Source organism: Capra hircus, chromosome 27 (genome assembly GCF_001704415.2).
Source record: "Capra hircus breed San Clemente chromosome 27, ASM170441v1, whole genome shotgun sequence".
Lineage (NCBI taxonomy): Eukaryota > Metazoa > Chordata > Mammalia > Artiodactyla > Bovidae > Capra > Capra hircus.
The window spans coordinates 30,325,639-30,351,395 of NC_030834.1; the positions used below are offsets into that span (position 1 = coordinate 30,325,639).

A 25,757-nucleotide genomic window follows, 5' to 3' on the forward strand; every position below is an offset into this window, starting at 1 on the left:
TTGAGGTGCCAGAAGGGGAGGAACTCAGAGGAGGAATGGAAGTGATGAGCGGCAGGACCTGTGCCTCTGTGTTGGCCCCGAGGCCGGCAATCAGCAGGGGCGCCCAGAGGAGCACGCGGAAAGGACACTGTCTGTGAGGGGCCTGCAGACCCCTGCAGCCTTCTCTCCACTTCAGGGTTCTACCATCATCCTCCGGGCTCAAAAACTCAGCCTTCCTATTCCTCCCCCCCCTTTCTTTTCATTTATATCCACTTAGTTACTAAATCCTGGTCAGTACTTTTGTAAGTGATTAAGATTTTAAAAAATTTCTGATAAAATATAATATATACCTTTTTAAACCACCATCAAGTATACGATTCAGAGGCATTAAGTATATTCCCAGTGTTGTGTAACCATTACCACGTTCTAGTTCCAGAATTTCTCATCATCTGAAACAGACACTGTACCTGTGGAGCATTTAACTCCCACCCACCCCACCCCGGGGTAGCCTCTATTTCTGTCTCTGTGAATTTGCCTATTTTCAGTCCCTTGTAGAAGCAGGATCATACACCATTTGTCCTTCTGTGTCTGACTTCTTTTACTTGGCATAGCATTTTCAGGGTTCGCTCATGTCTTGGCGTGTATCAGAATTTCCTCCTTCTGTTAAGGCTGAAGAGTATTCGACTGTGCTCAAGCCCCGTTTGTCCCTTCATACTGGGAGTCACACCCCAACTTTTTAAAGCCCCGTGTGCCCTGGCTGTTTACTGTCCTCTGTGTCTTGTCCCACTTTCGTCTGGCTTTGAATCTCACCGCGTACACTTACCTCTCTAGGTGCAGCAGCCTTGCCCTTGGCCCGGGCTCTGGTTCTGTTCTTGTGTGGAGCTGGGCGGGGACTTGAATTTCCCTGCTCTGTCTTCTGATCTTTACATTGATGGTAATGACTCCGTGCAATGAGGACTGTTAGGAGCCTTAAGCATGCTTTCACGGGTAACTGCTCAGCACCGGCCTGACACAAGGCGCGTGCTTAGCTAACAGTGGCCTCACAGATAGTCGTAATCTCATGCTGACTTCCCTGAAGGTGTACCTTCCCTTCTGCTGTGTGACTCACCTCTGTCATTCGTTCCAGATTAACTTCCCCAAATCCTAGAGGTGAGGAGTCACTTCTCATCATCCTGTTTCTGTCTGAAGTTGGACCACACTCACTTCTTGCCTCTGCACGCAGTTCCCCCAGAGCCTGTGATCAAGTCTACCTTTTTTTTTTTTTTCTCTTACTTAAGCCACCTCATTATTCTCTATTTGGTATCTGTACCATTGTTATGCAGTTTACTTCAAGCTTCATGAATGGGATTGCAAGATTTTGCAGTCTATACCCCCATGTGGATATTAAATCAGATCCCTGCCCCAAAGAAGGTGAGGTTTCCCCAAATTCTCTTTCAGTCCTCTTTTAGAGTCTTACTAAGGCTTTCCCATTTCGGAGTGCTCTCTTGGATACTATTTTGAACAATGTCAGTTGTGGAGGGGGACACCCAATCTTGAAGCCAGCCCTGCCAATCCAAGTCTTCAGTCAGTCAGTTCAGTTGCTCAGTGGTATGACCCCATGGACAGCAGCAATCCAAGTTTTGGGTTCTTATAAAAGGCTAAGGCAAAGAAATTGAACACTGGCTAGGTAATTACTTCTGGGAGCTGGGCTTTACAAAGGCAAGTGTTGAATATTTTTGTGAAAAGCAGTGATGTGTGTGGTCTAGTTATATGAATATGGACCTGTAGGACAAATGTTTTTATTAACTGTCCTAACATTATACAAATTGTATTCCTGTAACTTAGGAGAATTTTTGCAGTGGCAGCTGCAGGTAGAACTTCAAGAAATGCTTCCATTTAACCAGCTTAAATGGAAGAGAAAACTGTGAAGATATGCTATAGAAAACTTTAATCCTCAAAAAATAGCTTTCGTGTTTCCAGAGACCCTATTGGAAGAAGCACGTTCAAAGACTTTGAATTCATGAAATGTGGATAGGAAAACAACAGATATTTATAAAGTAATGTATATTGTTGGACGACTTAAAAATATGTGTAATAGAGAGACTGTTATAAGTAGACATTTGACCATTTCATCTAATCCCCCCAAAATATATCCGTTCCAGTTGGGCATGTTATATTTGGAATTTCTTTATTTGGGGGCATATGTGGTAGTGGTGGCCTGTGGCCAATCTGAATGAGTGAGGCCTGGCCCTAATCTTAAGGGTTAAAAAAAAATCAGTCTAGCCCTATACTTGCCTGGGAAAGCTATGTGTCCCACTCTTGGACAACTTTAAGAAGGTGAGCAGAGAATGGTTGAGTATAGAATTATTCAACTTGCCTCAGCTATTTCATTAAATCAGCTTTCAAAACACAGAGCATCTCTGTTCCCTTTCTCCTTTTAAAATCTTTTTGGAAATTGACCTGGGGAGCCGTTGGAATCACTTTAGTGAAAATTCGGTGGGTTTAAGGTGTTCTTTGCTTCCTCGGGAGGGAAAGCCCCAAAGCAGCGGATGGGGATAAATTCCCGTGGAACTACTTGTTCTCTGTGCCCGGGGTCCTGCAGTGACCCAGGTGGTCCTTCTGTTGCTCATACTCAGGATGAGGAGATGGTCCAAAGGCAGTGACCATGGTCAGGAATTCCCGTGTGGGATGAATGCCCGTGGACTTTGGCACCACTGTGGAGCTTCTGTAGCTCCTCTCTCTATGGAGAGCCCGACTGCTCATTTAGCTCCAGAGGGGATGGTTTAAGCAAATCTAGGTTTAGGTACTTTGCCAGCCAGGGTTAAGGAGCAAGAATCCAGTGGGTTTGGAGAGGCCCGTTGAAAGAACAGCACACGGCCTGGCCGCTGCTCTCTTGTTGCTCCCGAGGCCCAGCTCTGCCCAACTAGTGCCGGACAAAGAGGGTGCTTTCAAGGCTCTGTAAATAGCCTATTGTGCAGGGGAGGAGGTGGAGCAAGGAAAGGCAGTGTCTTGCCAGCTCGGCCTGCTGCTTTAAGGCGAGATGTCAGGACTTTCTCATTTGCTACTGCCGGGGCAAGGCTGCTATTTAGGTGATCTTGTTGGAGCGCTGCATTCCTGGTGAAGTAGTCTATCAAACCGCTGTTACTCAACTGGATGAAAGCTTGAGGACCTTTAGAAGGAGAGAAACATCCAACTCACCCATTTTGGGGGTTTATAAATGACACAAAGAAAATAAAATGCTAATGTAAGTATCTATTTGCAGAATCACCAGAGCTGTGTGTGTGTGTGTGTGTGTGTGTGTATGTCCTTAGAAAATGATGCTCTTGTGAGTCACACAGAAAGTGACCCTGAGCCACTCTTTTCCTGGTGCAAATAGAATGGTAAGAGGTGAACCTTTGTGTACAGTGGGTCTTGAACCCGCATGCTCTGAGGCTGAGGTGAAGGAGGGAGATGCTGGCAGCTCTATAGGACACGGAGGGTAAGATGGATTTCAGACGCTGAGCTCTCCTATTAATAATACCGTGGCCTGTCCCTGGTGGCTCAGATGGTAAAGCGTCTGCCTACAATGTGGGAGACCCAGGTTCGATCCCTGGGTTGGGAAGATCTCCTGGAGAAGGAAATGGCAACCCACTCCAGTACTCTTGCCTGGAAAATCCCATGGATGGAGGAGCCTGGTAGGCTACAGTCCATGGGGTCGCAAAGAGTCGGACACGACTGAGCGACTTCACTTCACTTCACTTCACTTCTGTGTGTGCTGGAGGGATCTGTAGGGGCTGCCTACTGTCATGATTCCTAACCTGGGGGATGGACTGCAGGGACCTTGTGAGCCCCAGGTGCACAGAAGAGTGTGCATGTCCCGAGTGGAGAGAGTCAGCTGCCCGGCAGAGAGTAAGGATGAATCCTGTCGAGGAAAAAGTGTTAATGTAGTTGGATTGGTGTCCACATCTTGGGAGATACCTTTGGGAATCCTTGGAAATGTCCAGCCTCAGTTTCCTCATCAGATTTTATATTGTGATGTTTAGATAAGACACACGACATGAAAACCTTTCCAAAACACAGAGTTGATCCTGTGTCATTTATCTCTTTTTCCCATAGTTCAAGCAGCTGGATACTAGGACTTGTGTTTTTCAGCAGTCATGCAGTTGGTTTGATTCCCCTGCCTCCACATCTGTTTCCATCTATTTAAAGGCGTCCTTCACTCTGGTTCTTTGTGTTGAGCTCCTGCCAGGTTTTTGCCACCCTGGGGATGCTCCCTGTCATCCATAGTTTTAGACTCCAGCTCTATAGGAGAGTCAAAATACTCAACTGAGCGAGCTCACGTTCTGTAGCTGTGGGAGTAGCTTTAGAGAAGGAGAGGCAGGCTGTCACTAGTCCTGTGTTTTCAAGAAATACTGGCTGCTTAAGCCTTTAAGCCGATTGAATCATGTTCTTAGCAAGCAGTACCATGATTATATGGCTTGGCTATAAAAACTTCCTGAGATGATGATGTAGAAATTTGCTTTTGAAAAAAATTAGGGAAACTCTTCCAACTAAAACACCATTAGAATAGTAATAAAATCCGGCTTTTATTTATTTCACTACCACTTGTTGACTAGTATGTGTGTCTTTTGATACTTATAGAAGACCTGATACAACTGTTTTAAAGCCTGGTGTTTGTGTTCACCTTGAGCATTTGAAGGCTATTTATTGTGGGCAATTTTCTTTGCATGTAAGTCTGCCTCCATTTCTAAATAGCCTAAGAGCCTTTTTCTTGAAAGTAGTTAACCAGAAGGGAAATGATTTATAATGCCCCCCTTTCACATTTAAGAGTTGTTCCTTATGTGGGCCTGTATGAGATATTGCCTTTGTTCTTCACTGCGTGGACTATAGTTTTCCCATGTACAGCGTTAGCCAGTTTGTTCAGCAGAGTTGATTTGCACCTTTTTACCTGGCTGCTGTCTAAGAAGTGTGAATTAAACTGATACTGAAGCTCCAATACTTTGGCCACCTGATGTGAAGAGCCAGCTCATTGGAAAAAGACCTGGATGCTGGGAAAGACTGAGGGCAAGAGGAGAAGGGGGTGACAGAGGATGAGATGGTGGATGACATCACCAAGTCAATAGACATGAGTTTGAGCAAGCTCTGGGAGATGGTGAAGGACAGTGAAGCCTGGTGTGATGCAGTTCATGGGGTCGCAAAGAGGAGGACACGGTTAAGTGACTGAACAGCAATGATAAACTTGTTGTCGTCACCCAGTAAGGATAAGAGTTAAGCTGGATTTAACTCCTTAGCCTTACAGATTAGTACCTAATAAAATGTTTTTGCAGGGATGCTACTGAATCAGCAATTTTCTGTTTTTTGTTTTTTTTTTTTTTTAAGGTTTCTTTCCTAGACTTATTTCTAGAAATAGACATTTCTTTTTTAGTACAATGCTGGCTGCTTGTAGCTTGGCTAATACCAATGCTTAATATAAAAAAGTTAATCACTTGTTTATGACAGTGTTTGTTTATGGGGGGATGATTTAATATTCTCACACAGGGCTGTGAGTCTGTTGAACAACTCCTATAAATTCACATGATCTAGGTTTTATGAAAATGATTTCAGGGACTTTGGGGAGATAGGAGGGAAGGGCAGGGATGTGTGTAATAAACTTGAAGTGCGATGGGTGATAAAGACAGCCAGAATGATTGGAGGGAAAAGGAGCTATGCATGTTTTATGTATAATGTTTCTGTGCATCCGTGGAATTGCAGTACTGTTTATGAAATCTAACCGCTCGGGGCTACTAGGACCTGGACTCTCTCTGCCTATCCTTAAAGTCTCGGTGTCAACACCCTCTCCTCAGAGGGGTCTTCCCTGATCACTGGATCTTAACAGTGCTAACACTTACCCCACCTGCAAACAGATAACTGCTTTTTTTAAGTTTGTATCTCCCTCACTTGAACTTGGGCAAACTCCGGGAGATGGTGAGGGACAGGGAAGCCTGGCGTGCTGCAGTCCATGGGGTCACAAAGAGTCGGACACGACTTGGTGACTGAACAACAGCAATCTCCCCCAATAGCTGGTTCACCCATTGAGAGCCCTGACCAGGTCATGGGCACCGTCTTCCAGCCCTTAGCCTACACTAGATGCTTACATTTGGTGAATGGCTGGGGTGGGTCAGTTCGAGCTATGAATTCATCTAGAAGAAATCTGCTGTCAGTGTTTGGCTGACAATCAGTTCCTTTCTTGATCTGTCTCATGTCTGTTTGACATGACCACCCAGCATCTGATCATTCATTTCAGTGTTTTGTTTTGTTTTTTAAATATGCCCATTGTCTCTCTTGACCGGGGAGGCGAGCAGAAAGAAACCAGTGTCTGCCTTTGGAACTGGCACCAGCAGTGACACTAACCGATGCCTGTCCCTGCCCATGGGTGGAGCAGTGGGGTGACTGCTCCCAGCTGCTCATTGGCCCACCCTCCACCGTCTGTTCTCCTGAGAAGTCACGTATGGATTTTGTCTGCTAGTTACCTTTAGCCCAGTGGGCAGCAGCGCAGGACTGGGCATGTGACGAATGCCCGGAGAGACCTTGGCAGGCTGTGCAGGCAACGGCTGGGCGCGTACACCCCCAGCCCCGCCCCCACCCCCGTGTCCTGGTCCCTTTCTGAGGTTGGTGTGTCACCCAGCAGTCAGCTGTCGGTGGCACGGATGGTGAGTGCTTTCTCTCCACAGTTGTGACCTGAAGAAATGCACTTAACCTGCTTCTTCTCTGTTGTCGTGTTAAAGCTGGAAATTGTCTGTGTCTGTGTATATGTGGGTGTGTTTTCTGTACGCCTGCACCGGGCTGTGGGACCACAAGGCTGGATGTGACATTGCCTTCTAGAAGTACTGATGATCAGGGAAAGTTCTTGGTATTCTGTGACTGTGAAGATATTTATACAATAATATAGATTTAAATTTGAAGAGGATTTCTGTATCTGAGGGGAAAAAAACTATTTTCAGTCTTGGGACCTAGCTATTTAAAAGAACATATAGTAAGGAGCTCAAACATACTATCTGAATTTATGATTTAAAGGTTATCACTTACCGCATTACAGGGGAGTTTTTTGAGAAAAGTCTTTTAGATAGTTTACTAGGATTTCCTACCATATGTATGCCAAACCTACTTGAGAGTAGTTACTGATCAGTCATTTTTAATTAGAATTATTATTTGTTCTCTGTACTGTACATTAATTTTTTATATCATTATATATATAAATAGTCTATAATATTTAGTTAGAGGCTTTTCTGTATATGTGTGTGTGTGTGTGTGTGTGTGTGTGTGTGTGTGTGTGTGTGTGTGTGTGTTTGTATGGGCTGTTCATCTGATTTTCTTCTGTGTGTTTTGGCTTCTTAATTTTGCATGTAAACTCCTTGTAGATAAGTGTCAATTTTTAGTACCTGTGTCTCTTACTGTTCCTCATGCAGGAGAAATATAGAATATTAGTAGAGAAAATAATAATAATGCCCAGCTTACTTGAACACATTGTGGTGCCTTGCACCATTCTAAATTCTTTATGTGAACCATTTAGTCCTTATAAAAGCCCTACGAGATAGGTGCTGTTTTTACTGATGAAAAGACTGAGGACAGAGGGGAGTGATTTGTCCCCAGTTATTCAGCGAATGAACTGGGGAGGCAGGATTTGCCTCTAGAATCTGGGATCTTAAGTACTATTTGACACTTTCTTTCAAATACTATTCTGTAATCTCTCTAGATATTTGCTGAATGAATATCTCTAGATATTTACGCACACCCTTCTATTATTTAGCTATAATAGCTTGAGGAATATAAAAGACACTGTTTTATCAGGATAACTGACTCCAGTTTCCCCTACATCTACGTGGCTGCTTTTATGCTACAAAGAGTGTGGGGAAGGTGAGAGGCACCCCACACACACCCTGAAACCCAGCGTGACCTGTTTCACCAGCTGGGGAGCTTGTGCTGCGTTTTGTGAGAAGACGTGAAAACTGATGGCCCTCGGGTGGTTTGGGCGTGTGTCTGCCTCTCTGTCCTTCTCCCCATCTGCCTTGATAATGAGAGTTGAGTGTGTTTGATCAGGTGGAAGAGAACAGGGAGAGAATGTAAGACAAGAAAATGGTAACTCATGCCCCTTATGTTAACATTTTACAGCAAGAATTCTGAGTGGCTAAGTCTTTTGAATGTGGATAATGAAAACTTTACGCAAGCCGACAGAGTAAAATGAATTCCTAAAGTGCTTTTAGAAAAGTGAGATTTGCCAGCCAGGAGAAGACGGCCTGAGCTATCAGCCCATGGCTCTAATGCCCCCGTTGATGAGCCAACCATCAAGTTGATGGTCATCGGCCTTGGGGAGTTTGTAACAGCATCCCTCCTCCCTGGAATGAACATGACCTTTTTCTCTCCCACAGATTGTGGCTTAGGACACTGCCAGCCCAGGATGATGCAAGCCCACGAGCTGTTCCGGTACTTTCGGCTGCCAGAGCTGGTTGACTTCCGGCAGTACGTGCGCACCCTTCCAACCAACACACTCATGGGCTTCGGGGCGTTTGCCGCGCTCACCACCTTCTGGTACGCCACGAGGCCACGGGCCCTGAAGCCTCCATGCGACCTGGCCATGCAGTCAGTGGAGGTGCCGGTAAGTGGAACCTGGCCGCCCCCAGGTTTCCTGCCTCTCTCCCCAGTTTCTAGGCCCCATCACGGTGACATCCAGCAGGATCACAAGCCCAAGCAAATATTTGTTCTCCAGGGCACTTTGCAGTCTGAAATGTGCTCCCCAGACAGAACTTCAGCAGCAATGAGAGGAAGAGGTCAAAATATAGGGCAGAGGGATGCGTGTGGCAGTGCTGGTTAGGTGTCTGCCCACGTCACACAGAGCAGAGGCTCATCCCCAAATTGCATGGGGCTTCTGCGCAGTGCTGGGCAGTGTGCTTTGCCTAGAGGGCCCTGAGAGGGGAGAAGACAAGCACAGGGTCCCCTCCCTCAGCCAAGAAGAGGGTTGTCAGTCATTAGAGAAAGAAGGATTTCACCTGTGATTGTCTGATACCTGGAGAACATCATGCAGAGCTGGAAAGGGACTCGGGCATTTCTGCTAATGATAGAATGAGGCCAGTCTAGGAGCCTTCAGGAATAATGGAGCCACAGAATTTAGGATGGGTGAGAAAACACAAGGACATTCAAGAAGTCGAGTTCAGTACTGCGGTTGTCGTTTAACTTGGGCAGACGAAAGGTCATGCTCTCATTGTTGTAAAACTCTAGGCAGTGAGTGGTTTTCCATAATTAGGGCTTCCTGGGTGGGATGAGAGGGCAGTCTAAAGGTTCTTCCAGAAGGATTCTTTTCTCAGTGCGCCCGCTCTACCTTCCTCTCCTCGCACATCTCTTAAAAGGTCAGCAGCAAAGATGAAGCAGCCTGGCGTTCGCAGATGCTTTGACTCTGCACCTGCTCTCTGCCTTGACGTTTCCTGCTTTCCCCTCCCCAAGTCAGATTGCATTTTCAGGACTTACGACTTGCAAAAGAACAACATTGTGAAAGACAGAATCACCTCATTTACTTTTAGCTATGTGGTGGAAGGTCACCCGCCCTGCCCCCCAACCCAGGCTGATGGCCATGAGGGGGAGAGTGTGTCCTTCCAAATAAACTCGTGCCCGATTAATACCTTTTTGTTATTTAAAGGGTTTCACTTATTTGTTTAATTTCAGACTGTCTCTTGGATTCATTAATGTGAAACTCCTAAAATATATAGAAGATATCAGTCTAATTCATGCCAAAATATAAAAATAGAATGAACTATTGTTGAGGCAAGTTGATTTTGTACTCCATTTCTAGTTAGAAGATGAACTTGGTATTTCACAACAACAGGATCCGATGCTGTAAAGAGCAATATTGCATAGGAACCTGGAATGTCAGGTCCAGGAATCAAGGCAATTTGGAAGTGGTCAAACAAAAGATGGCAAAGGTGAACATCGACATTCTAGGAATCAGCGAACTAAAATGGACTGGAATGGGTGAATTTAACTCAGATGACCATTACATCTACTACTGCGGGCAGGAATCCCTCAGAAGAAATGGAGTAGCCATCATGGTCAACAAAAGAGTCCGAAATCCAGTACTTGGATGCAATCTCAAAAATGACAGAATGATCTCTGTTCGTCTCCAAGGCAAACCATTCAATATCACAGTTATCCAAGTCTGCCCCAACCAGTAACACTGAAGAAACTGAAGTTGAACAGTTTTATGAAGACCTACAAGATCTTTTAGAACTAACACCCAAGAAAGATGTCCTTTTCATTATAGGGGACTGGAATGCAAAAGTAGGAAGTCAAGAAACACCTGGAGTAACAGGCAAATTTGGCCTTGGAATGTGGAATGAAGTAGGGCAAAGACTAATAGAGTTTTGCCAAGAGAACACACTGGTCATAGCAAACACCCTCTTCCAACAACACAAGAGAAGACTCTACACATGGACATCACCAGATGGTCAACACTGAAATCAGATTGATTATATTCTTTGCAGCCAAAGATGGAGATGCTCTATAGAGTCGTCAAAAACAAGACCGGGAGCTGACTGTGGCTCAGATCATGAACTCCTTATTGCCAAATTCAGACTTAAATTGAAGAAAGTAGGGAAAACCACTAGACCATTCAGGTATGACCTAAATCAAATCCCTTATGATTATACAGTGGAAGTGAGAAATAGATTTAAGGGTCTAGATCTGATAGATAGAGTGCCTGATGAACTATGGAATGAGGTTCGTGACATTGTACAGGAGACAGGGATCAAGACCATCCTCATGGAAAAGAAATGCGAAAAAGCAAAATGGCTGTCTGGGGGGAGGCCTTAAAAATAGCTGTGAAAAAGAAGAGAAGCCAAAAGCAAAGGAGAAAAGGCAAGATATAAGCATCTGAATGCAGAATTCCAAAGAATAGCAAGAAGAGATAAGAAAGCCTTCTTCAGCGATCAATGCAAAGAAATAGAGGAAAAGAACAGAATGGGAAAGACTAGAGATCTCTTCAAGAAAATTAGAGATACTAAGGGAATATTTCATGCAAAGATGGGCTCGATAAAGGACAGAAATGGTCTGGACCTAACAGAAACAGAAGATATTAAGAAGAGGTGGCAAAAATACATGGAAGAACTGTACAAAAAAGATCTTCACGACCCAGATAATCATGATGATGTGATCACTAATCTAGAGCCAGACATCTTGGAATGTGAAGTCAAGTGGGCCTTGGAAAGCATCACTACGAACAAAGCTAGTGGAGGTGATGGAATTCCAGTTGAGCTGTTTCAAATTCTGAAAGATGATGCTGTGAAAGTGCTGCACTCAATATGCCAGGAAATTTGGAAAACTCAGCAGTGGCCACAGGACTGGAAAAGGTCAGTTTTCATTCCAATTCCAAAGAAAGGCAATGCAAAAGAATGCTCAAACTACCGCACAATTGCACTCATCTCACATGCTAGTAAATAGTAATGCTCAAAATTCTCCAAGCCAGGCTTCAGCAATATGTGAACCATGAACTCCCTGATGTTCAAGCTGGTTTTAGAAAAGGCAGAGGAACCAGAGATCAAATTGCCAACATCTGCTGGATCATCGAAAAAGCAAGAGAGTTCCAGAAAAACATCTATTTCTGCTTTATTGACTATGCCAAAGCCTTTGACTGTGTGGATCACAATAAACTGTGGAAAATTCTGAGAGAGATGGGAATACCAGACCACCTGACCTGCCTCTTGAGAAATCTGTATGCAGGTCAGGAAGCAACAGTTAGAACTGGACATGGAACAACAGACTGGTTCCAAATAGGAAAAGGAGTACGTCAAGGCTGTATATTGTCACCCTGTTTATTTAACTTCTATGCAGAGTACATCATGAGAAACACTGGACTGGAAGAAATACAAGCTGGAATCAAGATTGCCGGGAGAAATATCAATAACCTCAAATATGCAGATGACACCACCCTTATGGCAGAAAGTGAAGAGGAACTAAAGAGCCTCTTGATGAAAGTGAAAGAGGAGAGTGAAAAAGTTGGCTTAAAGCTCAACATTCAGAAAACGAAGATCATGGCATCTGGTCCCATCACTTCATGGGAAATAGATGGGGAAACAGTAGAAACAGTGTCAGACTTTATTTTGGAGGGGCTCCAAAATCACTGCAGATGGTGACTGCAGCCATGAAATTAAAAGACACTCACTCCTTGGAAGAAAAGTTACGACCAACCTAGATAGTATATTCAAAAGCAGAGACATTACTTTGCCAACTAAGGTCCGCCTAGTCAAGGCTATGGTTTTTCCTATGGTCATGTATGGATGTGAGAGTTGGACTGTAAAGAAGGCTGAGCACCGAAGAATTGATGTGTTTGAACTGTGGTGTTGGAGAAGACTCTTGAGGGTCCCTTGGACTGCAAGGAGATCCAACCAGTCCATTCTGAAGGAGATCAACCCTGGGATTTCTTTGGAAGGAATGATGCTAAAGCTGAAGCTCCAGTACTTTGGACACCTCATGAGAAGAGTTGACTCACTGGAAAAGACTCTGATGCTGGGAGAGATTGGGGGCAGGAGGAGAAGGGGACGACCCAGGATGAGATGGCTGGATGGCATCATGGACTCGATGGACGTGAATCCGGGAGCTGGTGATGGACAGGGAGGCCTGGCGTGCTGCGATTCATGGGGTCGCAAAGAGTCGGACATGACTGAGCGACTGAACTGAACTGAACTGAACTGAATCGTATACCAATCGTGAGAAGAATTTAATTTTTCCTACTATGTGTGGAGTTTCTGGCATCTCTTCTCTTCTGGCAGAGGACCTGGTGTCTCATCGTAGCGTTGCTATCACTATGAAAACAGTGCTTGGCAAGTGCAACTTTAAGATATTTATAATTTAGCTGTAACTGTAAAAAGTAAAAAAGCCAAATTCTTATTGTATGAGAAATTGGAGAGGCAATGTGTTCTTTAAGTTCCAGCTTAGCCTAAAGTCAATGAGCCTTTTTAAAATAATCATACATCTTCTTTATAGAACAATTTAAAACTTCAGATAAGCAGAAAGAAAATTAAAATCTCAAATTCTGCTACTTGGTATATGGGCTTCCTAAGTTTGCTCTTTGTAGGAATAGTAGATTTAACTCTGATTTTCAGAACTTGTAGGTCTTAGGAAGAGGTACAAAATTTGCTTTGCATTTCTAAAAAAGAACTTAAAATATTGAACTTAAGATTAGCTTGGGAGTTATGACACTTAATAATTATAGATGCTTTTATATTGCTAGCATTGTCATATGGGCCTCCGAGGCAGCAATAGGAGCTTAATTCATTAAGTATTAGTCCAGAGCCTGTCTTAGACTGTCATAGGGGCTGATCACCAGATTAAAGTCTCCTTGCTTTGTTCATACTTTGAAGTCAAGTAAGCACCATTTGCACAACCCCACTCTCACACCCCCACCCATTTCACATGAACAGTTTTTTCACTCTCCTCTTTCCATAAACTTCACGTGGCTATTAAAATGAGAAGAATCTGCCCTTTTTGGGTTTGGCTGCATCTTATCATTATTCACACTGGCTGTTTCCCACTAAGACCTTTTTTTTTTTTAAAGCAGCAGCACAGAAGTTCTGGATAAGTTTAAGTTTCTAAAATTTCCTTTTACAAATCAGGATAATAAAGAAGATGTTAGCACCCTTGCTACAGACTTGTGCCAGAAAGAGGATACAGACATGAGCTATAGCATGGGACAGAGAAGCTGGAGTTGGCCACAGAATCCCAAAAGTCTCTCTTAAATTTTGGAGCCTGGTTTGATCAGGACCCTGTCTGGGGTTTCCTGTCCGGGGTGCAGCCCCCAGCTGCAACATTGTGAGTCCAGGAAGAACTCTTCACAGATTTCTCTGCTTTTCCCCATAACTTTGAGCAGAGTATAGAAGCAAGTTTTTCTGTGTTCATCTGTTTTATTATTATTTTTTTAATCACACTCGAGTGATGAGGGAGTTTTCTGGTTTTAACTGGTTTCAACCTATTCTCTGGGCTTCCCAGGTGGCTCAGTGGTAAAGAATATGCCTGCCAATTCAGGAGACTTGGGTTCGAGCCCTGGGTGGGAAAGATACGCTGGAGGAAATGGCAACCCACTCCAGTGTTCTTGCCTGGGAAATCCCATAGACAGAGAAGCCTGGGTGGCTATAGTCCCTGAGTTTGCAAAAGCCAGACACAACTTAGTGACTAAAACAACAACCACAAAAGTCTCCTCTGAAATTGAGGTCTCCATGTTCCCCTCGTGAAAACAGTCTTTTCTCGAGTGACCAGAAACCCCGGGGGACTGGTCAGGGCCCAGGCTGTGGCTGTTGCTGTTTCAGGGCATAGGAGAGTGTGTCAGAGCCGAAAAGGACCAGAGAATCGGGGATGTAGCCGAGGCTAGCCCAGTCTGCTCTGCTGGAGCCAGGTAGCCTTGGGCAGGCTCACCCAGCCTGACCTTCAGATTCCTCATCTGGAGAAGAGAAATGACCAGGGCCTTCCCTCCCACCACACTGAGAGGCTGCGTAGATACAGGCAGCATCTAACTGAGCCCAAGAGAAGTGTTCAGTAAATGTTGGGTTTCCTTTTCCGTAAAGCTCTTCTCTTTGAACCCTCGCATTTTAGAGATGAGAGAACAATGGGAGCCCACCCAGGTGAAATTATATATACCACATAGTAAGAGGAAGATCTGAAACTCTATTATGCTGCCTCCTAAAGTTACATATTTTAACTAGGATTCTTTGTTCGGGGGTCGGTGGCGGGGGGCGGCGTGTGAGGAGAGAATAAAGCAGAGTAAATAAGGAAGCTTTCAGTTCATGTAGATAAATTTGATGAGCCAGTGGCTGGACCTTCTGAACCCGGGAGCAGACTCTTCTGAAAATGGATTTGCAGGCAAAAGTAGTGGCAGAAATGGAAGGCGGAAAAGGGGCAGGTCAGATAAGAAATGGAATCCGGGATTCCCCACCCGAGTTGGATGTAGGATCAGAAACCGTCAAGGACAGGGTGGAGATGAGGGCTGGGGGAGGGCCAGAGGACTGGCAGAACCTGGGCGGCAGCAGGCCAAGTGGGTCCTGGTGGCTTCTGCCTTCCCTGAGCCAGGTCAGAGCAGAACTTGTTGCTGAAGGGGTTGTGGGCCAGAGTTTAAGGAGGTTAGGCAACAAACCCATTGCAAAGTATTGATGAGAACCATTGCCACTGTGGAAGGAGGTGGCAGAACCAATCTGAATTCCTGCCGTGTCCTGTAGACGTTGAGACGGCTATCTTCTTAAATGAAGTCAGGAAGTTTTTTGAGGCCTGCCAGGAGATTGTTGTAGAGTGAAATGAAAGCTCAACTTACCTGTTTTGTTTTGCCCTTAAATATTAGAGAAGGGAATAAATCATAGCAAGTAAAAACTTTTTTATACCTTCCAGTCCTTAGCTTTTAAAGGCTTCATTTGAAGAATATCAGAACTTCTTTTAAAAATGTACCTCAAGGGAGACTTCCCTGGCGGTCCAGTGGTTAGGACTCCACGTTTCCACTGCAGGGGGCTCAGGTTCGCCCCTGGATGGGGAACTAAGATCCAGCAAGCCGCACAGTGCAGCCAAAAATAAAGCTGTACCTCTGGTAATAACTTAAGAGTCACTGTTTAAACTTGTTACCAGGCCTTGGCTTAGTGTGGGTTCATCTCTCTCTCTTTTTTTTTTTAATATAAATTTATTTATTTTAATTGGAGGTTAATTATTTTACAGTATTGTATTGGTTTTGCCATACATCAACATGTATCTGCCACAGGTATACACGTGTTCCCCATCCTGACCCCCCTTCCCGTACCATCCTTCTGGGTCGTCTCAGTGCACCAGCCCCAAGCATCCGGTATCATGCGTTGAACCTGGACTGGTGACTCATTTCATATATGATATTATACGGTGGGTTCATCTCTTTTAGTAGGCAGACCAAGTTCACTGGGCATGACTCATCTCCCTGTGGGATGACGTCACTCCAAATGACCTCAGCACATCCAGGTCACCTGTTGGCTGGGTAACCCTTTCACGTGAAAGGTTGAGATTTAAGCATTCATGTGCTGGGGTTTGTATGGTGAGGAACTTACCTTAGCATTTGAATCCTGCTAAAAGTCGAGTATGGAGGCTGCGACCCTCAGGATTCGGTTCTCCCTGCTCACAGAGAGTAGGCATGAGACTGGCATTCGTTCAGCAAGCGCATGGTATGCATAGGACACAGGAAGAAGAGGCTGCTGCCCCTGTGGAGTGAATAGCCCAGCAGGGAGGACCACTGTGGAGAGGACGCTGTGGAGAGGTCCTTCCTAAGAGTCACACGAGTGACTTATTTTCATGCCATAAAACTAGAACCACAGTTCCTCATTGGAGAACTTGAAGGAAGCAACCTAAATGGAGCACACCAGATCCCTGGAAGCCACATTCAGTAAATTGCAAGGCTTTGAAATTCAACAGTTCCCATCCACTGAGGCCTTCTGGATGCCATGGGTTATCCAGACAAACCTCAGGCTGGGGCCACTGTGACAAGGGATGGCGCTCCTAGTCTGTGTGTACAGGCACCCGTGAGACTGTCACTGAGTAGGATTTCCCCCGTAGCCAGTAGAATCACGCTGTTGACACATAGGCATGGGTGTAAAGACCCACTTGCAAACTGGCAAAGCAGTTTCTGCACAAGAAGAGAGTGTTGTTTAAAAGTTTGTATGAAGTTCTCACTCTGGACTTATGGAGACAAAAGGGTGATGACAGTGCCCCCCCCAAAATAGAGAGTTGAACTCCTAGAACCAGTGAGTAGAATGGTGGTTGTCAGGGCTTGAGGGTGGTGGTGGACGGAACTGGGAGAGGTGGGTGAAAGGGTTCAAGCTGTCAGCTGTCAGAGGAATAAGGTCTGAGGATCTAATGTATGTCAAGGTGAAGCTGATACACTGTATCGTATAATTGAAATTTGCTGAGAGTAGAACTTAGGTGTCCCTGGTGGCTCAGTTGGTAAAGAATTTGCCTGCAATGATGTAGGTTTGATCCCTGGGTCAGGAAGATCACCTGGAGAAGGATCTTCTCCAGTAATGGCAACCCACTCCAGTATTCTTGCCTGGAGAGTTCCATGGACGAAGGAACCTGGTGGGCTGTAATCCATGGAGTTGCAAAGAGTTGGATACAAGTTAGTGAATAAACTACCACCATGTCATTTATACCTTACCAAAGCTGGGAAAACAAAACAAAACAAAAAAAATACGTCAAGAATGGCGATGCCTTCTGGACCGGAGTGGAGGGAGCTTGAGCAGTTGTTGAGTTGGGCAGGATGGGAGGCAGACGGGTCAGGACCAGCCTTCGGGGAAGCTGCAGGGGAGCAGGGGGAAGGCTGTCCAGGAAGGGCAGGTGCGGCCAGATGGTGGGATCACTCACTCCACTGACTCCAGCCCTGTGGGCTCGTGGAGGACTGGCAGGGCCATCTGCAAGGGGCATTATTAGCCTGACGAGTGTGAGCCAGGTCCTCAACTGGGAGGAAGGGAGGGAGAACAGGGGCAGTCTCATCCCTGCAGTCATTTGTGCAGTAAATATGAACATGAATGTGAGCATGATTCTCACCCCCGGAAGCCTGAGAACAGCCGGCTAGCAGGGTGTGTGAGACTTTGGAAGAATCCCTGGGTTTGAGGCTCTGGCTCTGTATCTGTCAGGAGTCCTTGTGTAAACCTATATGTGAGCATTGACGCTCGCTCACTTCCCTTCCCTGACTGCAGGCTCTAGTCCTTTTACCCCTCAGCTAGTTCTTCCCTGCTGTATGGCTGTGTGTGTGGCCAGGTAAAGAGTGGACAGAGATAAATCCTTCAACCTCATCCCTGGTGACTTTGCTGCTGTGGTTTTCAGAGAATTTTCACGCCCGTTTTCAGGAAACATCACAACATCTGAGCGTATTTTTCGCCAGCTGTCCTAGCAGTTGGGGCACAGAGGGTGGGATGAAGAGATGGCTGGGAGGGAGTGGATTTGATGAGAAGTGTTTTTCTGGGAGTGTTTTTATACCTGAAGTTAATCTCAGCATCATTTCTAAAACTTAGTGGACTTCTTAATAACAGCTATGAAAAACCTTGCTAACTAGTACTTCTTAACTAAACTATTTAGTGGAAAACTAACTAGTTTCTAATGTGGTTAGATGTGTCTGCTCGCTGGAGAGTGGCCGGTGATCTGAAGGAGGCGTAGAAGCACCCGAGTTGTTCAGGGGGCCGCAGTGTCTGGGTGGGATGAGCTGTGAGGTGAGGGGCGGGAATCCCAGAGAACTGAAGGCAGAGGATCTCATCTTTGTGCCAACAGTAGACCTCCAGAGTATTAAGGAGCTGCCTTTAGGAATTCAAAGAAAGAATGGTGATTATGTCAGAAATTTTTTTTTTTTTTTAATTTCCGGCTTCCCTTCAGCCAGGAAGAAAGGCTCAAGTTACTCTCTGGGAATACATATAGTAAAACAAGCCTGAAGACACGACTTGATTTTGTACAGACGATGCTCACGGGCTTCATGAAGCAGGGACCATGTGTACACATACATCACGAAAATGTGTGCTGTAATTTTTTTGAAGTTTAAAAATAGCCTTCCCCACAAGCGGGGTCCACTCCTGTGGAGTGAAAAACAATGGCAGAGATAGGCCTTTGTGAGAGTCTCGGCAAAAACCCTGCCTTGACGGCAGCGTCTAAAAGGCCGAGCAAGTAAGGGAACAGATGTGTTTCCTTCAGACTGTGAGCTAGTGCCTTGAACGTTACAAGTGGCAGGCACTCGGAGATGCTACAGGCAGGGGATTTGAATTTGTGACTCAACTCTCTCCCCATCCACAAAGGTGAGAGGGAGCTATTTTTCCCTTGAGGGATTGGCTGGTTTGCTCTGGTGAGGAGCTTGCCCTGCATTTGGTGGCACAGAACTGGTTTGCTAAGTAACCCAACCAGCCTCCCTCACCCCCAGGCAGGTCCTCCCATGGGGACAGGGGCAGCTCAGGAAGTTGGAAACTGGAGAGCAAGCTTGGGAGGGAGGGTGGACAAGGAAGCGCCTTCTGAGGGTTAGAGGAGAGCGATGGAGAACCAGACCCCCAGTCGGCCACCGTGCTCTGGCCCTGAATCCTCCAAGATGGTGGAGGTGGACAGTGTGTGGGCAAGTCCCTCAGGCTGGTTTGAAGCTCGTTCCACTGCATTTTAGACGTGAGACTGAGACAGGGAGGCCTCCCCACCCTCTGTTTTCTCATCTGCACACTGAATACTCCCTTGCTCCTGTCTCTCCTGTGCTCACATTTCGATGCCTAGCACCCATCGTAATGGGTGCTTCTGCCCCTTCTTCACCCACTGGGCATGGAGGACCTCGGGAAGCTGGCTGATTCCATGGCGGAGCGTCGGTAGTGACCCTGAGAGTTCATAGTTTACGTGGTTGCATTTATGTTAGCATAGTGGAGGAGTCTAGCTATTAATACTTTTAAAACTCCCTGTTCATTATCCTGAAAGATCTGGTTGGGAGCATCACCCGTTGGCTGGTCTTAAATAAAGACCTACTTTGTTCTGTCAGAGATCCCATGTTACTGGAGGGGAGAACGATGGCCAGAGGGCGTCCAGGTCCCTGGATTGGAAAAGCCTCTTTGTGCCTGTTTATAAAAGGTGGTAGGTGATGGTGGCCTGGGTAGGTAAGATGCATGGGAAATCTACATGCTGGGGGCTGGGGGAGGTGGAGAAAAAAGTCATTTTTTCTCCCAAGGACCATGGTTCCACCTGCTGCTTTTCTCCCTAGAGATGGATGAGACATTTAAGCCCAGCCAAGTCGTCAGCTGTCTCTTTAGCCATTATCAGCTCTCCCTGCCCCCTCTCTGCTGTCTCTTTCTTTCCCTCCCCCATCCCTCCCACGGTCTAGCCCTATCCTTAGAGGGAATAAACCGTAGTAGTAACATAGTCGGTGGTTGACTGTTAGGGCCTGTAGTTGTCTATTTTCTAGATCGAGATAAATGGGACCACAATTCATAAAGCTCAGGCCTTTCTATCCTGGAGAAATTCTCAAGGATGTAATTATCTGCTTTTGCATTTAAATAAGGAAGTGACGCAAAATGACTCTCCCCATCAAGGTGTTCCTTTTCCTCAAATACTGGCCAGAGTTCTAGTCCTGGGAACCACTGGTTCACAGATGGTTCACTGTGATCCTGTCCTCAACTGCCCTCGAGGGGAACTTGAACTTTGATTTCCTAACTCAGCCACATGGGGAGACCGACCTCTAGAGGAACCTTTGCTTGTATAGCCGAATAACCTCGTGACCGCTGATTTGACTGTAGTGTGGTCACTACACACTGACTCACTCCTTTTTTTTTTAAACCGGGAAAACTGTAGAAAAACATTAAAGAGGAAATAAAAGACCCATAGTCCTCCGTGACTCAGTGTTACTGGTGATTTCCTGCACATTACACACAGGGTTGTTCTGTATCCTTCTCCCTATTTCTTGAGCACAGCTGAAACCCACACCTCCACACCAGACCTGTAGGATATGTCAGAAGTCCACAAGGGCCAGATATAGAAGATTTCTTCATTTAAGTAGGTGTTCCTAAAAATAGCTGCATGCACTTGGATAAGCCAATAGTTAAATGCCCTGCCCTTGAAATGGCTCCGTTTTGTAGCACACACAGACATTTGAGCCCCCGCTGTTGTAGCTGTGCAAGCCCACACCTTTGCAGGTGTCACCAAGGTTGCCAGTGCTCAGTGTTTATTGGCAGGACTTTGATTCAAGAAGAATGGTGGTGCATGTACAACAAAGATGATTTCTTATGGGCATGTGTGATCATCATCATCACCAGTCCATCCTAAAGGAAATCAGTCCTGAATATTCATTGGAAGGACTGATGCTGAAGCTGAAACTCCAATACTTTGGCCACCTGATGTGAAGAACTGACTCATTTGAAAAGACCCTGATGCTGGGAAAGATTGAAGGTGGGAGGAGAAGGAGATAACAGAGGATGAGATGGTTGGATGGCATCACCAACTCAATGGACATGAATTTGAGTAAACTCTGGGAGTTGGTGATGGACAGGGAAGCCTGGTGTGCTGCAGTCCATGGGTCACGAAGAGTTGGATACAACTGAGCGGCTGAACTGAACTGAACATCATAGAGCAGCAGTTTTCAAAACACAGACTTTATTGCTTGGTCTCCCCCACTTCCATTTCATTCATCCCTTTTCCTGAAATTACAGAGTATGCCTTACAGTTCGTTGATAATGTGACCTGTCACCCAGCGTTTCACCTATACCATTTTGGCATAGAATTCATTTACTGCTTCATCTCCAAACTTTTGCTACTTATTCTAATTTCTAATTAGAATAGTAATAAATATTTTGTCCTCAGGTTACTTTGTGAAGAGGATGGCTTTATTTGGGATGTGATTAACTTCTATAACTTTGTTTTGACTGTTTTACCAAATAGTCCTGAAGACTTTACCTTCAAAGTCCTGAAGTTCGTATATCACCAGAACGGTAGTGTAACCAGAGTTATTTAGCAAAAGTTGTTATAAAATGATACTCAAGAGCAGTGATTCTCCAAGTAGGAACTGGGGAATTGACCTGCTGTCTTGAAGAGATAGAGTCTGCACATATTCAAAGTTAAACTTAATCTGTTTTGGGCTTCCTTGATGGCTCAGCAGGTAAAGAATCTGCCTGCAGTTCAGGAGACACAGGAGACAGTTTCGACCCCTGGATTGGAAAGATCCCCTGGAGGAGGAGAAGGAAATGGCAACCCACTCCAGTATTCCTGCCTGAAAAATCCCATGGACAGAGGAGCCTGGTGGGCTGCGGTCCAAAGTGTCGCAAGGAGTGAGACACGACTGAACGACTAAGCACGCAAACTTAATCTCTTCTCTCAAACCTACCGCTAAGTCCTAGTGTTTGATTTTGGATAGACTGGAGCTGCTGTTCTCACAGGCCTCCAACTCGCTCTTGTCCTCCTGCTTCCAGTAACCTGCCAAATCCCAGTCATTAGTGCTTAGTGCCTCCAGCATCAGACTTGCCCTGCCCTCATCAGGCCCTCGTCAGCTGGTCTGTCTCCATTGTGTTCTGCACGCTGCTCACCCTCGTAGATTTCCTACTAGGAATTACCCTGATCTTCACCACTTCCCTCCTGGGGACCATGTTGTTATTATTCAGTCACTTAGTTGTATCCAACTCTTTGCCACCCCTGTGGACTGTATAGCACGCCAAGGCTTCTCTGTCCATGGGATTTCCCAGGCAGGAATATTGGAGTGGTTTGCCATTTCCTTCTCCAGGGAATCTTTCCAACCCAGGGACTGAACCTGGGTCTCCCACGTCTCCTGCATTAGCAGGCAGATTCTTTACCACTGAGTCACCAGGGAAGGCTTAATTTGGGACCATAATGCATCCAAGTGGTGCACCAGATCCCTGAAGGGCTGGCTGAAAGGTGGACTGCTGGATCACACCCCCAGAGTTTCCAACTCAGTAGATCTGGTGAAGAGCTTGCGAACTGCTTTCCCCACGAGGCCCAGGTGTTCCCCTGCCCATCCTACGAGGACTTCGGCTCTGGGGTGAGCCAGTGCCCTGTAGATTCCAGGCTTCTCCTCTCTCTCCGTTCCAGCCCCCTCGGTGCTCCTCTCCTCAGCCTGTACTCCATGGAGTCCCTCCAGTCATGTAGGGATGAGGAGTCCATGCACATCCTTACATGTTATAGCTGATGATGGTAACTAGTAGATGCTACATGGGAAACTGACATTCCTAACAGATTATAGGGTAGTTGGCAAAGAGGAAAAACAGTAGACATGATCTCCAAAAGAATATAGATAAGGTGATGGAAGTAAAACTGAACGGTGTGTCATTTCCCCAAGACCAGACAGAATCAATCCTTTATCTGCCAGTGGCTATGGTTTGAGTATCATCCCAGTTGTGTCCAAGGGTTTGGTTTCCAGTCCTCAAACTCCTCAGCCTCGTCTGACAAGACCAATGCTTATAAGTCTGTGAGCCCCTTTGAGCCCCTTTTCCTTTTCCTCCGTCACTTCCTTTTCCCAGGGGTCTGTGTAGCTTAGTTGGTAAAGCATCTGCCTGCAATATGGGAGACCTGGGTTCAATTCCTGAGACTGGGTTCAATTCCTGGGTCAGGAAGATCCCCTGGAGAAGGGAATGGCAACCCACTCCAGTATTGTTGCCTGGAGAATCCCATGGACAGGGGAGCCTGGCTGGCTACAGGTCGTGGAATCACAAGAGTCGGACACGACGTAGCACTATCTTTCTTTCTTCTTTCTTTCTTCCTGGACGGACATGGGCCCAGCCTTGTTTCTCTGAGCGCTTGTCTCAGGTGGAGGATTTATGTCAGACGCCAGCGCATCTGGCCCTGGAGTCCATGCAGCAAATGCTCACCCCTCCCAGGCCCTGGAGGGGATTGAGGGCGCACGCGGTAGACATTTTCTTTTTAATGCTTTTTTCTGACCTTCTGTCTGTCTGTCTTTTTTCCCAGGGCAGTGATGGTGCCCGGAGATCCGCACTCCTGGACAGTGACGAGCCCCTGGTGTATTTCTACGATGATGTCAGAACGTTATACGAAGGTTTCCAGAGGGGCATACAGGTGTCCAGTAAGCATCAGCCTGAATCTGTGCAACTAGCGCTTCAGGTTTTTCCTTTCGACAGAGGGGTCTTTCTTCAAGAAGCCGTATTTGCTCACAACTCTCTCCGACACAGCCTGGCTCCCAGCTCCCTGTCTCCTCCTGTTAACTTCTGCAGAGCGAGTCCCCCCGCACACAGGTCCCATCGGGTGTGGCCCATGGTCAAGGCATTTCTGCAGTCACATGCGGAGTGTTTCACGGAGAGTCACACATCCGTTAGCTCCGTACAGGCTCTGACGTTTCCTGCATAAAGAGACGTGTTTAACCAGGCCTAATCCAACGTTTCTCAAGCTTACTTAACCAGGAGACCCATATTTTGAGAAATAAACATTGATACCCAAGGAAGTGGGATTCCATCAGAGACACTTGAGGGATATTGGCTCACGAGACTGCCCTTCATCTCTGACGGTGACACCAGAGACCCCGGGTACCTGGCAGCCACCCCATCTCCCTCCTGCCCCATGTGAGAAACAAAATAGAAGTAGAGAAGCAAAACTCAGACCCAAACCCAGGGGGAAAGTGCGTCCGATCTGAATTCATTGTTTCACACCTGAGGACCACTTTGTGGAATGAAGGATACAAATGAGAACCTAGGAATATCTAGGCATGTTTAGCCCATCGTTTATTCTTTCGTTTGTTTTCTTCTTTTAGATAATGGCCCTTGTTTAGGCTCTCGGAAACCAGACCAACCCTATGAATGGCTTTCATACAAACAGGTGAGTTTTCCAGCTCTGTGGACGCCTCACGTGAGCCATAGGGTGGGAACACGGCAGTTCTTGGAGCCTCTGAAGTTTGGGTTGGAAGGTTTCTATGGAGTGTAGATGCCGACCTGGCTCAGGGCTTTAGAACAGACGTGCAGCATCCCGAGACATTAAACACACAGATTTGGGGAACACTAGATCAGTAATTGAATGGGTGGTTCAAAGTAGTTTATTTTAGAACTGCTGTGGGTGTGTTGTGGAGTACAGTATAAATTTTAAAATAAAATGCTAGAGGATTCTCTGGCAGTCCAGAGGTTAGGGCTCTGAGCTCTCACTGCCAAGGGCCCAGGTTCAATCCCCGGTCAGGAAGCTAAGATCCCAGAAGCCATGCAGTGTAGCCAAACAAATAAATAAAATGCTAGAAATGTGCTTGAAGCAGATGACTCTTCTCCCAGACCCCACAGGAGGATAAGATTACTTACTTCTTTCTGTCTTGAGGGTGCTGGACAAATACAGATGCCCCAGTGTAGAGGAGCCCTCTCATTTTATAGATGAGAGAAAATGGGCCCCAGGCAGGGCTGGGACTCATCCCTGGTCACAGCTGAACCAGGGCCAGGAGGGAGGCCCACGCCATCTGTTGTAAGGAGCCTCCAAAGCATCATACTGATCCTGGGGTGACCTTTAACCCGAGGGCAGCATGGAGAGCAGCAGAGATGACGCCTGTGTAATCGAACAAACATGGAGGCGGCTAGGACCTGGGCCGTCTCACTCCTGTCACTCTGGTCCCAGCAGGTCCATGGCTTTTAACTGTACATAGTAGTTTGCAGATGGCTGGTAGCAGAGCAGGAAGGCTTGCTCCTTTTTTTTTTGTTTGTATTGTGATTACAACAAGTCTAGTTGCTCCTGACTCTCCCCAGTTCAAGGCAGCACCCCCGAGACAACGCGAGAGCCAATGGGGGCATCCGCTTTGCTGCCTTGTGCTTCCAGCGCAACTGTCGAGAGCGCTCCCTGGAGTAGGGGCAGGACACAGAGGACCGATCCCCCTTCTGTGGCTGGGGCTCTGGGTAGTTGATGTGTCCTGGGAAGGGGTGGGGGTGTATGAAGTGGGTTGTCGTTAGGATCTACAAAACCAGCCTGTGGGAAAATGCTTCCTGGTCCTCCCACATCTGAGGATCAATGAAATGCAAAAGGCAAGAGAGAGAGAGGCAGAGATAAAGAGAGACAGACAAGACAGCTTCGCGTTCCTTGCTTGTAGGAATCACGAGCTGTAGGTCCGGTGAGCAGAGAGACTGCTGTTTTTATTTTCCCTTAACAGAGCCAAATAGTAGTTTTCCATCGAAATAGTAGTTTTCACATCCTTCCTTTTCACAAGTGGTGTGAAAGCAGTTCATGCTTGTTGGAGATTTAACATTGCACAGCGGTCTTCAGGCCTCACAGAATCTGCCAGTGCTTCTGGTTTGTGTCATCTTCTTGTCATGTTACCGTTTTGTGCGGGTCTCAGCCTGTCAATAATCAGTATTGTGGCTGGGCCAGCCCTTGTAGTT

At 46.2% G+C, this 25,757-nt stretch overlaps 1 protein-coding gene across 5 annotated transcripts in view; it reads left to right on the forward strand.

Annotated features, from left to right (window-relative positions):
- ACSL1 (acyl-CoA synthetase long-chain family member 1) overlaps positions 1-25,757 on the forward strand; it is a 65,565-nt gene that overhangs the window by 13,235 nt on the left and 26,573 nt on the right. For 2 of the 5 annotated variants that reach the window (XM_018041882.1, XM_018041881.1), the window contains exons 2-4: positions 8,343-8,569; positions 23,368-23,482; positions 24,164-24,228. In XM_018041882.1, the coding sequence (XP_017897371.1) occupies positions 8,372-8,569; positions 23,368-23,482; positions 24,164-24,228 (378 nt within the window). In that variant the 5' untranslated portion in view covers positions 8,343-8,371. Of the gene's footprint in view, positions 1-3,085; positions 3,203-6,372; positions 6,627-8,342; positions 8,570-23,367; positions 23,483-24,163; positions 24,229-25,757 lie in introns of those variants that run through there. The other 3 variants (XM_005698717.3, XM_005698718.3, XM_005698716.3) reach the window with 3 other exon arrangements.